Source organism: Macaca thibetana, chromosome 19 (assembly GCF_024542745.1).
Source record: "Macaca thibetana thibetana isolate TM-01 chromosome 19, ASM2454274v1, whole genome shotgun sequence".
Classification (NCBI taxonomy): Eukaryota; Metazoa; Chordata; class Mammalia; order Primates; family Cercopithecidae; genus Macaca; species Macaca thibetana.
Window position 1 is genome coordinate 28,754,907 of NC_065596.1, and position 17,172 is coordinate 28,772,078.

The window sequence follows — 17,172 nt, forward strand, 5'->3', positions numbered from 1 at the left end:
GGTCACTGAGGAGTGAGGATGACCCTGCCCAGCTCCAGCGGAGGGACATGGCGGCCATGTGTGGCGGGAGATGTGTTCCTGGGACCCTGCACTGGTGTGGGAAGAGCCAAGCCCAAGGGAACCATGGATCTCCACACAGAGTCAGACAGTGACGTGGGGATCCCCTGACATACAATATTTAAATACGTATATATATTTTTTGCCTTATTTTATTTGAAATTGAAACACAAATGCATACTAATTTGCCAGTTCTTTAAGGCAGAGCTGTATCAGGAACTCTTAGCTGTGAGAAACAAGTCATTTTTTATTTATTTTTTTTTGAGACAGTTTTGCTCGTTGCCCAGGTTGGAGTGCAATGGCTTGCTCTCAACTCACTGCAACCTCCACCTTCCGGGTTCAAGTGATTCTCCTGCCTCACCCTCACGAGTAGCTGGGATTACAGGCGTGTGCAACTACACCCGGCTAATTTTGCATTTTTAGTAGAGACGGGGTGCCTCCATGTTGGTCAGGCTGGTCTTGAACTCCTGACCTCAGGTGATACACCCGCCTCGGCCTCCTGAAGCACTGGGATGACAGTCATGAGCCACTGTGCCCAGCCGAAAGCCATGTTTTAGAGTGGCATAATCACACTGGGACTTCTTCTTCCCCCACTCCAAAGAACAAAAGCCCACAGTTACGCAGCTGCTGCCCTTGGCTCGCCGGCTTAAGGTCGTCAGGGGCAGTCTGCTACTCTCCTTTCTTTTTCCTCATGATTACAAAGTGGTGACTTGGCTCCAGCCATCACCATCTCTAGTCAAGGCAGGAGGAGGGGAAGAGCTGCCACAACCAGGGCTGTCCTTTTTGGTCAGGAAAGATGTTTCTCCAGAAGCCCCCAGCAGCCCCTGTGCTTATGTCCCCTGGGTCTGCCCACACGGGGCCACAAGGCCACTGCCAGCCAGGAGAATGGGAAGACAATGTTGTATTCTTGGGCTATGACAAATAGAAACAAAATGTCCAAGAGATGGCGTGTGCAAGAGACCATGATGGAGACACAGGAAGGAAGACAGGGAGGGTGAGAGTCACAGTGACAGACAGTAAAGTAAGCCTGGCACAGACTTGCACAGCAGGGAACAAGGCCTCGCAGATACGAAGGAAGGGGAGAGAGGACGGGTGGGAGACAAGGGCAGAGGAACCTGATGAGAGAGAAGGGAAGAAGGGAGGGCAGATGTGAGAGGGAGAAACAGAGTGTGAGGGGCAGGGGGATGGCTAGGAGCCCTTTGTCCCTCCTGCGGGAGTATCAGGACATCCTGACACTCTCCTGTCCAGAAGCTCATGTTCCACGCTGGGCCCCGAGGTCAGAGGCCTCCTGCTCTAGAAGACCCAAGCCTGGACCCCACCCCAAGTGTACCTGTTTTCCCCAACCCAGCCCTGTGGTACCCAGGGTTGGGCGGGTGTCCCAGGCATCCTGCTTGCCTTGTCTGACCACTTCCCGATGGTTTTCCTCTAACATATCATCCCATGTGGGGTGGCTGGAATAATAACAGCCCCCCCCCGCCCAGAGATATCCAGGTCTTAATCACTGAAACCTTTAATGTGATTTTTTTTTTTTTTTTTTTTTTTGAGATGGAGTCTTGCTCTGTTCCCCAGGCTGGAATGCAGTGGCATGATCTCGGCTCACTGCAACCTCTATCTCCCAGATTCAAGTGATCCTCCTGCCTCAGTCCCACTAGGAGCTGGGATTACAGGCATGCACCACCATGCCTGGCTAATTTTTGTATTTTTATTAGAGATGGGGTTTTGCCATGTTGGTCAGGCTGGTCTTGAACTCCTGGCTTCAAGTGATCCTCCCACCTCAGCCTCCCCAAGTCCTGGGATTACAGGTGTGAGCCACCGTGCCTGGCCTCTGTCAATGTATGATCTTATGTGGCTAAAGGGACTTTGGGATTGAGTTAGGATCCTGAAATGAAATTATCCCGGATCATCCAGGGGGCCCTAAATGGAACCACTTGAGTGCTTGGAAGAGAGAGGCAGAGATCTGATGGAGGAGAGGAGGTGACCTGATGACCTCAGGAGAGAGATTTGAGGCGGGACGCTGCTAGCTTTGAGGAAAGTGGAAGAAGCCATGAGCCTGGGAACCAGGTGGCCTCTGGAAGCTGGGAAAAGCAAGGACCCAGTTTCTCCCCTGGAGCTCCCAGAAGGAACCGGCCCTGCCACCACTTTGACGTTAGCCCAATAAAACTGATTTTGAACTTCTGACCTCTGGAACTGTAAGAGAATACATGTGGCTTATTTTAAGAAACTGCATTTGTCTTCCTTAACAGGGTTCATGATGGTGCCTCCCCGTGGGATGGCTGGAAGGTTAAACAAGTTAAAAAACATATGGATGTAAAGATTTTAGACTACTGCTGTCCAATACAATTAAATAAAATATTTGGCATGGCTGGACGGGGTGGCTTATGCCTGTAATCCCAGCACTTAGCGGGGCCAAGGAGGGTGGATCGCTTGAGGCCAGGAGTTAAAGACCAGCCTGGCCAACATAGCGAAACCCCATCTCTACTAAAAATACAAAACTTAGCTGGGCGTGGTGTCACATGAGTGTAATCCCAGCTACACGGGAGGCTGAGGCAGGAGAATCACTTGAACGCGGAAGGTGGAGGTTGCAGTGAGCTGAGATCTCGCCATTGCACTCCAGCCTGGGCAACAGAGTGAGACTCTGTCTCAAAACAAAAACAGAACAAAGCAAAACAAAACAAATTCGCATCCTCTGTCATGCTGGCCACCTGTCAAGTGCTCGGGCATTGCAGGTGGCCAGTGGCGGCCACACTGCACAGAGCAGTTACGGAAGATACCCACCACCGCAGGCAGTTCCATGGCTGGTGCTGGCTCTGGCAGTTCCTAGGCCACTGCTACATGCTATGCAAGTGACACCCATGGGAGCTTTGCCCCCAGAGCCCAGCACAGACCTTGTCACAAAGTAGCTATCCGATAATTATTTATTGAAAGAAATGATGGGATGAATCCCAGGCTCAGGTGTAAGCCACCCCCCTCACACACACACCCCTCCCCTGACTCTCAAAAACCATAGCCTGCCACAGCAGATTTGCTAAAGAGCAAAGGCAATAATAACCCTGGGTTCCGTCCAACTCATGCCCTGTACCCAGGCCCTAGGAGGGCAAGGACTTAGTAGGTATCTTCAGGGTCAGAGCCTGAGTCCTCGCCTTGTTGGTTCTGAATCTGACTTTGCTTCCGGTACAAACAGGCCACCTGCGGAGACAGGGTGGGACGGGGTGGTCAGAAGCTCCCTGGCTGTCCCCACTTCCACAAGGTTCCAGAGGCCACCACGCTAAAAAGCTGGTAGGGCCAAGCAGCTGGGCGGCCCAGCCCTGCTTCCCAGGGCCTCACCTGTGCACTGGTGGTGGCCTGCTCCGGCTGCTTGTCTTCACGGACTCGAATAAACCGAGGGAAGCGAAGGGAGATCCCCTTGTCACTATCCACCTGCAGAAGCGGGATGGAGACTCCTGCGGTCCAGCCCCAGCGACACCCTGCTCAGTCTCCTCCCTCCTCCACTCTGGACTGCTTCCTGATCCACACGAGGGGGCCAGACGATGGGTTGTCATAAGGATTAAACAAGTTGACAAAGCGCTTGGAACCGTACCCAGGGCACAGTAAGTGCTTAAGAAATGCTGCCTGTTGGCCGGGCGTGGTGGCTCACGCCTGTAATCCCAGCACTTTGGGAGGCCGAGGTGGGAGGATCACGAGGTCAGGAGATGGAGACCATCCTGGCTAACACAGTGAAACCCCGTCTCTACTAAAAATACAAAAAATTAGCTGGGCATGACGGCGGGTGCCTGTAGTCCCAGCTACTCGGGAGGCTGAGGCAGGAGAATGGCGTGAACCCAGGAGGCGGAGCTTGCAGTGAGCCGAGATCGCGCCACTACACTCCAGCCTGGGCGACAGAGCTTCGTTAATATGATGATGATGATTCGGGCTGAGGCTGAACTATAGGGCCAGGGCATGGGTTCTAGAACCTGACTGTGGGATTCCAATCCCAGCTCCCAACTCTCAGGAGCCACGTGATCCGGAGGCAGTGACTCGAGCTCTCTAGGGCTCTACATCCTCACCTGTAAAATGGAGATGTTTGTGTGACTATGTCCTAGGGATGTGGAAAGGATTAGATGAGTGTCTATGAGTGACATGCTGATTACCACACAGCGCCCGCCGCACAGCAAGGGCTGGACACACACCGGCTCCAGTCCCTTGTTACTAAGGGTCTGTGGCTCTCCAACGTGCAGCATGGTAAAAAAAAATTTTTTAATTAGATCAAAAACGTAAGCTCTTGACTGGGCATGGTGGCCCATGCCTGTAATCCCAGCCCTTTGGGAGTCCGAGGTGGGTGGATCACTTGAGGCCAGGTGTTTGTGACCAGCCTGGCCAACATGGTGAAACCCCATCTCTACAAAGACGACAAAAATTAGCCAGGTGTGGTGGTGCACGCCTGTAGTCCCAGCTACTCAGGAGGCTGAGGTTGGCCCACCTGAGTCCAGGAGGTTGAGGCTGCAGCGAGCCATAATCGTGTCACTGAATTCCAACCTGGAAAACGAAGACCGTGTCTCCAAAAAAAAAAAAAAAGGAGTTATTTAAAAGTGGAAGTCTGCTTCTCATCAGAAAAGTATGTGCTAGCTCGGTTCTGAAGGACAAGGAGAAACTGAAAAGAAAATATATCTAATTAAAATTATTTATTTATATATTTTTTGAGGCAGTGTCTCACTATATTGCCCAGGCTGGTCTTCAACTCCTGGCCTCAAGCAACCTTCCTGCCTTGGCCTCCCAAAGTGCTCAGATTACAGGCATGAGCCACTGTGCCCAACCTCATTTTAACTTTGAGATGTGCTGTTCTTTGGAAGGAGAAGCTGGGAGCTTTCCTAGTGCTGGCCACGGGCTGGTGTTCTCCCCCGGTTTACAACAGTGCTTTGGTGAGTGCTGAAGACTGAGGCACTAGAGAGAGAAATTAGCCAAGGCGTTCTAAAACCTGATCGCATGAAAATTAATTACGGTTGAGGAAGAAACTGCAGCAAAGTAAATGGTGAGGAGGAAGTGAACTCAGCCTTTGCTTAAAAGAACTGAGTTTCTAAAAATGATTTCAGAGCTGAAGATGAGATGATGATACTGAAAGGAGCGGTGTCACTGTTTTCTGACTACTCCTGGTGGTTTTTTTTTTTTTGAGACGAAGTCTTGCTGTGTTGCCCAGGCTAGAATGCAGTGGCATGACGGATCACTGCAACCTCTGCCTCCTGGGTTCAAGTGATTCTCCTGCCTCAGTCTCCCCAGTAGCTGGCACTACAGGCATGGGCCACCGTACCCGGCTAATTTTTGTATTTTTTGGTAGAGGTGGGGTTTCACCGTGTTGGTCAGGCTGGTCTTGAACTCCTGACCTCAAGTGATCTGCCCGCCTCAGCCTCCCAAAGTGCTGGGATTACAGGCATGAGCCACTGCACTTGGCCTGGGAATTATTTTGTTTAAGAAAATACTTTTTTTTTTGAGGCAGAGTTTTGCTTTGTCATCCAGGATGGAGTGCAGTGGTGTGATCTCAGCTCACTGCAACCTCCGCCTCCCAGGGTCAAGCGATTCTCCTGCCTCAGCCTCCCGAGTAGCTGGGACTACAGGCACCCGTCACCACACATGGCTAATTTTTGTATTTTTGGTAGAGATGGGGTTTCACCATGTTGGCCAGACTGGCCTTGAACTCCTGACCTCAAGTAATCTGCCTGCCTTGGCCTCCCAAAGTGCTGGGATTACAGGCACGACCCCCCGTGCCTGGCCCATTTTTAAAGAAAAAATGTTTTCACCTTGTTATCTGACAGTCAAATAAAATGCCAGCTCATCTTCCCAATCCTTACCTGGAAGAACAGACAGGAGCCAAGGTCCCCTCCCTACTCTGCTGTGGGGCTGCCCAGAATCCCACACAGGGCCAAGCCCAGGTCCTCTGCCACTCACCAGGCCCCGCGCAGCAGGGTAGATGGGGGAGAGGGAGAGGTCGGCACACTTCACCTCCCAGACGGCGCTGGGGTCCAGCCAGTGGTCGGGAGTCACGGCACCATCTATCCGCACATAAGGGCGGGGGCTGGGCAGCACCAGGGCCTGCAGTGAGCAGAGGAAGAGAGGATCTGAGGGTCTGGAATCTCAAAGTCAAGGCCAAGCCTTGGAGGGCTGGGGAGAGGGAGGAAGGGAAAAAAACAGACACCCCCTTGAAATAAACAGAAATAGAAACAGAAAGTGTAGGAAGGGAATAGAAACACACACCCCTTAAAGTAAACAGAAACAGAAACAGAAAGTGAAGGAAGGGAAAAGAAACAAGACACCTCCTTGAAGTAAAAAGCTGGGAAAGGTGGGAGTTGGGAGGAATGAGAGATGGTGGGTAGCACCAGGGCCTGCAGTGAGCAGAGGAAGAGAGGATCTGAGGGTCTGGAATCTCAAAGTCAAGGCCAAGCGTTGGAGGGCTGCGGAGAGGGAGGAAGGGAAAAAAGCAGACACCCCCTTGAAATAAACAGAAATAGAAACAGAAAGTGTAGGAAGGGAACAGAAACACACACCCCTTAAAGTAAACAGAAACCGAAACAGAAATAGAAAGTGAAAGAAGGGAAAAGAAATAAGACACCCCCTTGAAGTAAAAAGCTGGGAAAGGTGGGAGTTGGGAGGAATGAGAGATGGCAAGAAATGAAAGGCCCTGGGGGCTGAGGCAGGACATTAAAGACAAAAATAGGCAGACAGAGGGCCAGAGACCTGGAGGAAGGAGACAGAGACACAGTGGGAGGGGGACAGAGATGTAGAGAGAGAGGGCAACGGAGAGAGAGAACCGAAGAGTCCGTGTGTCCCCACCCACATTTCATCTTGAATCACAGCTCCCGTAATCCCCACCTGTGGTGGAGGGACCTGGTGGGAGGTAACTGAATGATGGGGGCGGGATTTTCTGTGCTGTTCTCGCCATAGTGAGGAAGTCTCACGAGATCTGACGGTTTTATAAAGGGCAGTTTCCCTGCACGTGCCCTCTTGCCTGGCGCCATGTAAGACGTGCCTTTGCTCCTCTTTTGCCTTCCGCCATGACTGTGAGGCCTCCCCAGCCATGTGGAACTGTGAGTCCGGGAAACATCTTTCTTTATAAATGACCCAGTGTTGGATATTTCTTTTTTTTTTTTTTTTTTTTTTTGAGACAGAGTCTCATTGTCACCCAGGCTGGAGTACAATGGCATGATTTCAGCTCACTGCAACCTCTATGTCCTGGGTTCAAGCAATTCTGCCTCAGCCTCCTGAGTAACTGGAATTACAGGCATGTGCCACCACGCCCGGCTAATTTTTGTATTTTTAGTAGAGAAGGGGTTTCACCACGTTGGTCAGGCTGGTCTTGAACTCCTGACCTCAGGTGATTCACCCGCCTTGGCCTCCCAAAAGTGTTGGGATTATAGGCATGAGCCACTGCGCCCAGCAAGTCTTGGGTTATTTCTTCATAGCAGTATGTGTATGAAAATAAACTAATACAGATCCAATATGTAGGACAGACACTCATGCCTGAAATGCCTGTGACCATGACAACTCATACTCACACTGATCAGGGCTCACAGGCACTTCACAACGAGCAGTTGTGGCACCTGCTGTGTCCTGTGGCTACCCCGTGGTGTGAATGAGGCACAGGGCTTGGGGAGGCGAGGTTCCTTGAGCAGGGTCACCAGCTAGTAGCCGGCAGCGCTGAGACATGAACCTGGAGATGCTGGACTCCAAAGCCAGCTCCATTGCCTGCTGCCCTCCTGCCCGCACCCAGAGCCCCAAGATGGTAGAGGGTCAAGAGCCCTGACGGAAGGAGTGCACTGTCAGGGGCGGGGGGCGGCAGGGGTGGCTGAGGCGTGGCCGCCATGACTCACCTTGAGGCTCTGGTGATGCTCCTCCAGCTCCTCGTCGCTGAAGCCAGTTCCAAGCTGCAGGGAGGAAGCGGGAGGTCAGAGGCTCAGCCGGCCATGGGCCCAGCACTTGCTCCCGCCATCTAAAGCTGTGTACACTCATGGCCCCCACCGCCTTCTGGTCTATGCAGTATCCACAGAAAACCAGAGAAGTGGGGAGCTGGGGGTGTGGAGCATCCAGCCTGAGATTCCCGGGTGGGGAATGCTCTCCCAGCAGGCCTGCCCTGTCCTCTGCTTTATGGAGAAACTCCTCTGCTTCCACTGTCTCCCTGGCCCAGGAAGTCACTCCCTTATGCCCACCCACATCCTCACTGCCCAGTAACCGGCTGTCCTCACTTCCAATCTTTTTGTTTTTTTTTTTTTTTTGAGACAGGGCCTAGCTCTTTCACCCAGGCTGGTGTGCAGTGGTGCAATCTTGGCTCACTGTAACCTCCACCTCCTGGGCTCAAGCGATCCTCCTGCCTCAGCCTCCCAAGTAGCTGGGACCACAGGCATGCGCCACCACGCCTGGCTAATTTTTTTAGAAAAGTTTTTGTAGAGGTGGGATCTCACTATGTTGCCCAGGTCTCGAACTCCTGGGCTCAAGTGATCCTCCCGCCTCAGCCCCACAAAGTGCTGGGATTACAGGCGTGAGTCGCCATGCCCAGCCCGTCTCTAATGTTAACACTACCAAGAGCTTCTTTCACCTACCAAAATAGGAAAGGCTAAAAATTAGCAATAATGCTCGATGCTGGCAGATACGCAGCAAGTGAACAATAACGACCGATATCACCTGGAAGGCTCCTTTTGCATTGAGAGTCTTAAGGATTTTCTTGCCTTTTGTCCTGACGATAGCTCGTTTAAAAATCTATTCTAAATAATGCAAAATGGTGACAATGTAGATTGGTGGCCAAAATATTTGTGAATTATAAAATCATTTCTGTCACTGATCATGTAGGTTAACGGACACTAAGTACTGATGTCACCCATAAGCACAAAGCTGGCAACAACTTCCCCAGACAGCCACAGGGAGCTGGTTCAGGACACTGGGGCATAACGCTTGAAAATTCTCGTGCAGGCATTCAAGTCCTGTTGCCACACTGCTTAAGGGCATATACAACATTGAAAATAAAGTACTTCCAGGGTAAAAAGGCAGAAGAGAAAATCACTCACAGAGAAGGATCACAACTTTGCAAAAATGTAAATAAAACATTCCCTCAAATGTCACTACTGCATGTCTCTGGGCGGTGGGAGTCTAGGTGATATTTTGTTCTGCTTCTGTGGCAAAAGACCCAAATTTGCTGGAGAGGGGAGTATAGGAAATACATTAAGAAAATCTAGGGCCGGGCGCGGTGGCTCAAGCCTGTAATCCTAGCACTTTGGGAGGCCGAGACGGGCGGATCACGAGGTCAGGAGATCAAGACCATCCTGGCTAACACGGTGAAACCCCGTCTCTACTAAAAAATACAAAAAACTAGCCGGGCGAGGTGGCAGGCGCCTGTAGTCCCAGCTACTCGGGAGGCTGAGGCAGGAGAATGGTGTAAACTCGGGCGGCGGAGCTTGCAGTGAGCTGAGATCCGGCCACTGCACTCCAGCTTGGGCAACAGAGCGAGACTCCGTCTCAAAAAAAAAAAAAAAGAAAATCTAGTCCAAAATGTGCACAGCTTTAAGAAAAACTTTAACTTGAAAAAAAATAAAAATCACTTCACATTTCCCAGAATTCCTTGCAGCTAGGGGTGAGCCATGGAGCAAAGTGATGAGCAACAGAACCTGAGCAGAAGGTGTTGGACGAGGCTGACTCAGGGTCCACCCCACTTTGCTCCTTCCTGGTGCGTGGAGCAGGCATGGCCATGAGGGCTGGAACTCCTGCAGCCACATTGTGATGATGAGGCCAGAGGCACATGACAAAAAATAATGTGGGGAAAGAGAGGAGGAACCTGAATCCCTAATGGCATCAGACTGCCCCCTCCACACTTCTCATTTCATAAGGAAAAAACTCCTTTTCTTAGTGTGAGCCACCACTATTTGTAGCTAATCTCCATCTCTCACTGACACACATTCCTGACACCTTTCTATCCCAGCCCGTTTTTCTATATGAAGCAAGAGTTACTCATAGAACCAGAAAAAGTAAATAAAAACTGGGGAGAACGAATCCTTCACAGGGGGATGTGAGTGTCCCTAGGTCTGGGTTGTGCAATAGGAAGTCCCCCCGGGAGTCTAATATCCTTCCCTCCTGCTTCTGTGGTCAGCCCCAGTCCCCCAGGACCTTGCATATGGCCTGCAGCTCCTCACTGTCCTCGTCATAGGAGGCCAGCAGGAAGCCCCCGTACCGGCCGGCCCGCTTCCCCCGGCCCAGGTAGGCGCCGATCACCACCAGGTCCAGGGTGTCACCCACGCCATCAAGGTAGTCCTTCTTCAGCTGGGGGAAGAGGAGGCAAGAGATGAGAGGGGGAGCGCCCAAGGCGGGGGCCTCACTGCTGGAGAGGGGCTCCTCCATGGACTGAGGAGGGACTGGAGGTAAGTCTGAAGGGAACTTCCAGAAGGAACCCCAAGGATGGCCCCTGGGAAGAGACTGGACATGGGAAGGGCCTCTAGGTTTAAATAAGAACAAATGGGGCCAGGCGCGGTGGCTCATGCCTGTAATCCCAGCACTTTGGGAGGCCGAGGCGGGTGGATCACCTGAGGTCGGGAGTTTGAGACCAGCCTGACCAACATGGAGAAACTCGTCTCTACTAAAAATATAAAATTAGCTGGGCGTGGTGGCGTGTGCCTGCAATCCCAGCTACTCAGGAGGCTGAGGTAGGAGAATCGCTTGAACCCGGGAGGTGGAGGTTGCAGTGAGCCGAGACCGTGCCATCGCACTCCAGCCCGGGTAATGAGAGCGAAACTCCATCTCAAAATAAATAAATAAATAAATAAATAAATAAATAAGAACAAATGGGAAATGCAGGCGGGATCGACGGGACCTCAGGAGTCAGCCTTGGCACCCTCTTTCCCTCAGTACAGAGACGTGGCCAACTCGCTCTGGCCACTCCTCCAAAGGGAGAGCATTTTTCCATTCATTCAGACACGTTCACTAAGTGCTGACCGTGTGCCAGGCAGAAGCTCAGCCTTGGCGGCACAACAGTGCTATTTCCTGAGACAGGAAAGGTCTGTGCTGGAGGGAAGATAGCCACAGACAACCATAAGCACACAGGAAGAGCTGGTAAGCCGGCCTGGCCAGCTCGGTGCCACAGTGCCTCCCGCTCCAGCCCCTCGTCCACCCCTCACTGCCCCTCTCCACTCAAACATCCATCAACTCTTACTAAGGACAGGCTCCTGCTCGCTGGCCCTCACCACGCCCGTCCTCCACTCGAGGGGAAACCCCAGGAGCTTTGCACAATGACAACCTGACCGTGACTCCTGGCACAGAACCCTCACTGACTTCCTGAAACCCTCAAGAGGAAGATCCAGTTTTATCTCACAGTGGCCCCCAGGTGCTTCGTCATCTGGGGCCTGCTCCCCACTCTGAGCTCACCTCGCGCCTCGCCTGCCCTTGCTCCCTGCACAGGCAGAGCCTGCTCCTCCCTCAGAGCCTCTGCACCGGGGGTGCTCTTCCCTACTGCTCTGTCCCTGGCCTGATCACCTGGGGCACTCCCAGCCCCTCCTCACGGGGCCGGAGTTGACTCGCTTTTCTTCACGGTGCCCACTCCTGCCCGACTTTCTCTTATTCATGTCCTGGCTGACTTCCTGCCCAAGAGCCTGGCATGACATGGGCGGCAGGCTCAGGAGAGAAACCTCATCTACGCTGCACCTCGTGGGATGTGCAGTGCTCAGGCTGGGGCTGTTCTCAATCACAACTCGTGAGCAAGGGCTTGCAGCAGGGGGGAGGTCTGAACCCGGCTGCAGCAGGGGGGAGGTCTGAACCCGGCTGCAGCAGGGGGGAGGTCTGAACCCGGCTGCAGCAGGGGGGAGGTCTGAACCCGGCTGCAGCAGGGGGAGGTCTGAACCCGGCTGCAGCAGGGGGGAGGTCTGAACCCGGCTGCAGCAGGGGGGAGGTCTGAACCCGGCTGCAGCAGGGGGGAGGTCTGAACCCGGCTGCAGCAGGGGGGAGGTCTGAACCCGGCTGCAGCAGGGGGGAGGTCTGAACCCGGCTGCAGCAGGGGGGAGGTCTGAACTCGGCTGCAGCAGGGGGCTGGGGTGGGATTGTGGAAAGGGGCCCTGCGCTCAGACAGGGTACACAGTGGAGGCTCAAAATCCACGGCCCAGCTGGGACAGACCTCCAGACCCGGGGCGGGGAAGGCCCGGTGAGGGGGTGGGAATCACCTTGAGCCAGTTGTGCGATCTCTTGGCGATCTCGTAGGTGGCATCGACATCCAGGGTCTTCACCATCAGCCCCTCGCAGGAGTCTGAGGGAGAGACAGAAGCGTGGTCCTTGGGAAGCCCCGGCTCACAAGCGCCAGGGCAGGCAGGATTCTGGTCAAACAGTCCCGGATTGGGGACGGGCTGGGAGGCCAGGGTCAGCGCAAGCTGCAGACCTCAGGAGAGAAGAGCAAGCACCCTCACCTTTCACCGACTGCTCCAGGAACTCGGCGATCTGCTCGACGTCCTTGGTGTCCAGAGAGGTGGCGAAGACAAACTCGCCCTCCGTCTCCACAAAGTTCTCCCGGAGCAGCTGCCGGCGCCGGGAAAGGGGCTCACGTACCAGGGACTGCAGGGCCGGGGAGGAGAAGAGAGATGAGACATCATTGTGGAAATAAAGACAATAAGCCCCAAATGTGAGGCGAACAGGACACGTGCAGGTCACAACTAGTGACAGCTAGTTTGTGGAAAGCCTTGAGAGGGAAGAACCCCGACGTCAGAAGGATTCCGGGAGCTTAAAGCACAGGGCTAGGTCACTGGCAAGAGGGCTTGACATCATTTAGAGTCGGTGACTTCAGGAGCACCAGACAGGGGGCCGTGGCCTCGCTGGAGCTTGAATTAACACTTTATGGGCATCTCATCAGTTTTTTGTTTTTTTTTTGAGACAGAATCTCGCTGTTGCCCAGGCTAGACTACAGTGGTGAAATCTTGGCTCACTGCAGACTCTGCCTCCTGAATTCAAGTGACTCTCGTGCGTCGGCCTCCCGAGTAGCTGGGACTACAGGTGCACATCACCACACCCAACTAATTTGTGCATTTTTTAGTAGAGACAGGGTTTCATCATGTTGGCCAGCTGGTCTTGAACTCCTGACCTCAAGCGATCCACCCACCTCAGCCTCCCAAAGTGCTGGGATGACAGGCGTGAGCCACTGCACCCAGCCTCATCTCCAAGACGATTAAAAAAAAAAAGTCCTCCTTTCCCTAGAATTCCGAACGTTTTCACTGAGTTTTTCCAGTACCTTTAGAGTTTTGTGTTTTCTTTGAAATCAGTCCAGCTGGACCTTGCAAGAGTGTGTGTCAGAGAGGAAGGGGGTGATCTAATGTTTTCAAACAAAGGATAAGGCAGTTGTCTCCGCATATCAACACTGACTAATCCGTCTTGTGGCTTTGAATTGCTTTTCTCTTTTGTGCGATCGGTTCCCATCCACGCGCAGTGTTCCTGCTCTGCCCTTTGCCCAGGGCTTCTCTCTGTGTGGATGTTAAACTACCTTCACCACTTGCCCTCCAGGGGGACATGCACGTGTTTTCCATCGACAGTTCTTTTCTGTCGTACAATTGTGCTCATGAACATCTTGTATGAAAAGATGAGAGAGGGGAGCCACAAGGGTTAGGCAGGTACAATGTATCTGGGGTCAGACCATTTCAGGTTTACATCCCACCCACACACTTCCTAGCTGGTGACTTCGGGCGGGCAAGCGTTTACCTCTGTGCACCCAGAGCTCCCATCTGTAAAATGCAGCAATACCTACTCAGCGCATGTCTGGAAAACTCAGCTGAGCAGGTGCTACCCAGTGTAGCCGCCACCAGCCATGAGCCCTTGAAATGCAGCAAGTTCAATCGGAGATGTGCTCAGGGCAAAACAGTCATTGGATTTAGAAGACTTAATCCAAGAAAAGAGCGTAAAATTCCACGTTAATAATTTCTTACATTCATCGCACATTGAAAGGATAATATCTTAGACACTGGGTTAAAGAAAATAGGATTTTATCTGTTTCTTCTTACCTTTTAATATGACTACTAGAAGCTCTAAAAATAGAAATGTAGGCCGGTTGTGGTGGCTCACACCGGCAATCTCAGCAGTTTGGGAGGCTGAGGCAGGCGGATCATTTGAGGTCACGAGTTTAAGGCCAGCCTGGCCAACATGGTGAAACCTGGTCTGTACTAAAAATCCACAAATTAGCTGGGCGAGGTCCTCGGCAGGCACCTGTAGTGCCAGCTACTCGGGAGGCCGACGCAGGAGAATTGCTTGAACTCGGGAGTTGGAAGTTGCAGTGAGCCAAGATCAAACCACTGCACTCTAGCCTGAGAGAGAGACTGTGTCTCAAAGAAAAAAAAAAAAATCTAGGGGGTGAGGACACATTAAAGAGAAAAAAAAGATACATACTTGACTGCATAAAAATAGTTCATCAGGCCGGGCGCAGTGGCTCAAGCCTGTAATCCCAGCACTTTGGGAGGCCGAGACGGGCGGAACACGAGGTCAGGAGATCGAGACCATCCTGGCTAACACAGTGAAACCCCGTCTCTACTAAAAAATACAAAAAACTAGCCGGGCGAGGTGGCGGGCGCCTGTAGTCCCAGCTACTCAGGAGGCTGAGGCAGGAGAATGGCGTGAACCCGGGAGGCGGAGCTTGCAGTGAGCTGAGATCCGGCCACTGCACTCCAGCCCGGGCGACAGAGCCAGACTCCGTCTCAAAAAAAAAAAAAAAAAAAAAAAAAAAAATAGTTCATCCATGTTCAACTACTGATAATAAAAATTTTTTTTTTCTTTTTTGAGACAGAGTCTCACTCTGTTGCCCAGGCTGGAGTCCACCACGCCCGGCCTGATTGCAGCTAAATTTCTTTTGAAAGCTTCCATGTACTAGCTACTGAGTTCCACACCCCTGTCCTACCAGTCAGCCCTCACCCTAACAGATGAGGCACCTGCCACTGTTAGCTCTTTACTGTACATCAGGAAACTGACACACAGGGAGGCTGAGCCATTCATCTGTAGCCACACAGCTAGGAAGGGAGGGCTGAGATCTGAAGGCATGTGGCCTGGCTCCAGATTCCTGATACCCCAAAGCAAGCCATTCTCAAACTTTTCTTTCTTGAGACCTCTTTACACTCTTAAAAGTTATTCAAGGCCAGGCACAGAAGGCTCACGCCTGTAATCCCAGCAATTTAGGAGGCCGAGGGGGGCAAATCACCTGAGGTCAAGAGTTCGAGACCAGTCTGGCCAACATGGTGAAACCCCATCTCTACTAAAAATACAAAAATTAGCTGGGCGTGGTGGCGCACATCTGTAATCCCAGCTACTTGGGAGGCTGAGGCATGAGAATCGCTTGAACCTGGGAGGAGGCGGTTGTAGCGAGCTGAGATCGCACCACTGCCCTCCAGCCTGGCGACAGAGCGAGACTCCATCTTGAAAAAAAATTATTCAAGACTCAGATCGCGCCACTGCACTCCAGCCTGGGTGACAGAGCAAGACTCCGTCTCAAAACAAAAACAAAAACAAAAATTTTTCAAGACTCACTCCATAGAGCTTGTTAATGTGGGTTACATAATATTATAGTTACACCATATTAGAAATTTAAAATGAGAAATTAAACAAATCCAATATGCTAATCCAAATAATATTATTATTATTATTTTTTAAATAGACACAGGGTCTTTCTATATTGCCCAGGCTGGTCTTGAACTCCTGGGATCAAGCGATCCTCCCGCCTTCCAAAATGCTGGGATTACAGGCGTGAGCCACAGTGCCTGGCTCTAAATAACATATTTTGATGAAACATAACCTATGTTTTGAAAAATTGGTGAGACTACAGGCATTATTTTACACTTTGCAAATCCTCTAATATCTGGCTTCACAGAGGCTGGCTTCTCCTGCGTGCTTCTGCAACACACTGTTCTGGTGGCAGGACCTGAGGGAGATCCACCTCACGCCAACATGGAGTTGGAAACAGAGGGACGTCGAAGATGTCCTTGAAAGAATCTTAAGGAACCTCAGGGGTCCTCAGACCACACTTTTGAGAACTCCTGCCCAAGTGTGGCCTCCTGGCCGTGTGAAGTGGCAGAGTCGGAAATGGAAGTCAGACTGGCAGCTGCCAGGCTCACATCCCACCCCGTCACCCCTCAGTTGCCCCTGGACAGGAAGCCGGAACTCACCTCTCCATTGAGGTAGATGAGGTCGAAGGCGTACAAACACACCTGCACCTGGATCTCGGACGCATCCACTTCCTGGGTTGGGGCACAATGGAGTTTGTGAGTGCAGGAAGGTGAGACAGGGTGCTGGGCCTGAGGCCAACAGCATGCACCTACTGGTCTCCCTCTCGCCCCACCTAACTGGCTGCCCATCTGTGAGGGCAGCCATGCTGCTGGTTCCAGGTGCTGGATTGTAACGGCTCTCAGCTAATTCCAACAACCTCATTCCCCTTCACCAGATATTTGCTTTCCCAGCCTTTTCTGCAGCTAATGGCAGTGACATGGTACAGTTCTGGCCAATGAGATGGAAAAGGGGAAACCTGTGGGGGTTTCCTGAACAGATCTTCTTTCATAGTGAAACAACAGAGATGCAGGAAAAGGGCCTTCCCCTCTTCCTACTTGGGATGCTGGGATGCGAATGTGATGGCTGGAGCTGTGGCAGCCATTCTGCAGAAGGCTGAAAGAATTGCATCCAGACTGACACTCTGCCCTTCTGGGCACTGGGCAGGACCCACAGCCAGGACTGGGCGGAAGATGAGGAAGTAGGGGGCCTTGGCAGGCAGTGGAGCGGGTGATGCTACCTTGCGTTTGCGGGTGGTGAGCACTTGGAATGGCTGGATCTGCTTCTTTTCCCGGTCCCAAGCCACGGCTTCAGTGTCCAGGATGAAGGATGTGACCGATGGGAGTTTAATCTGAAAAGTGAAGGGAGAGACCAGGGCCTGTGAGAGGTGGAGGATGAGGTGGAAAGACAAACACGGGGAGATAAATTCCCCTTTTCTTCTGCAGCTCTCAAGATGCACTAACAAAGAGGCAGCACATGCGCACAGATGCTTTTCTCTTATTCCCCACCAAGAGGAGACAGAAACTAACGTTTCTGAGAATGTAATATTTGGTCCCACAAGCTGGAAACCCAGGAACTCTTGTCATCTCCCTCCTTCTGTCACCCACATTCAGTTCCCCA

General features: G+C 52.1%; 1 protein-coding gene across 3 annotated transcripts in view; it reads right to left on the bottom strand.

The window, feature by feature from the left end:
* Window positions 1-2,958: 2,958 nt before the first annotated feature.
* LIG1 (DNA ligase 1) overlaps window positions 2,959-17,172 on the bottom strand; it is a 51,328-nt gene continuing 37,114 nt past the window's right edge. For all 3 annotated transcript variants that reach the window (XM_050772390.1, XM_050772389.1, XM_050772388.1), the window contains 9 exons: window positions 16,793-16,903; window positions 16,176-16,247; window positions 12,453-12,597; window positions 12,213-12,295; window positions 10,174-10,326; window positions 7,893-7,946; window positions 5,974-6,117; window positions 3,382-3,474; window positions 2,959-3,243 (listed from right to left, as the gene is read on the bottom strand). In XM_050772390.1, coding sequence (XP_050628347.1) covers window positions 3,160-3,243; window positions 3,382-3,474; window positions 5,974-6,117; window positions 7,893-7,946; window positions 10,174-10,326; window positions 12,213-12,295; window positions 12,453-12,597; window positions 16,176-16,247; window positions 16,793-16,903 — 939 coding nt within the window. In that variant the 3' untranslated portion in view covers window positions 2,959-3,159. The remainder of the gene's footprint in view (window positions 3,244-3,381; window positions 3,475-5,973; window positions 6,118-7,892; window positions 7,947-10,173; window positions 10,327-12,212; window positions 12,296-12,452; window positions 12,598-16,175; window positions 16,248-16,792; window positions 16,904-17,172) is intronic.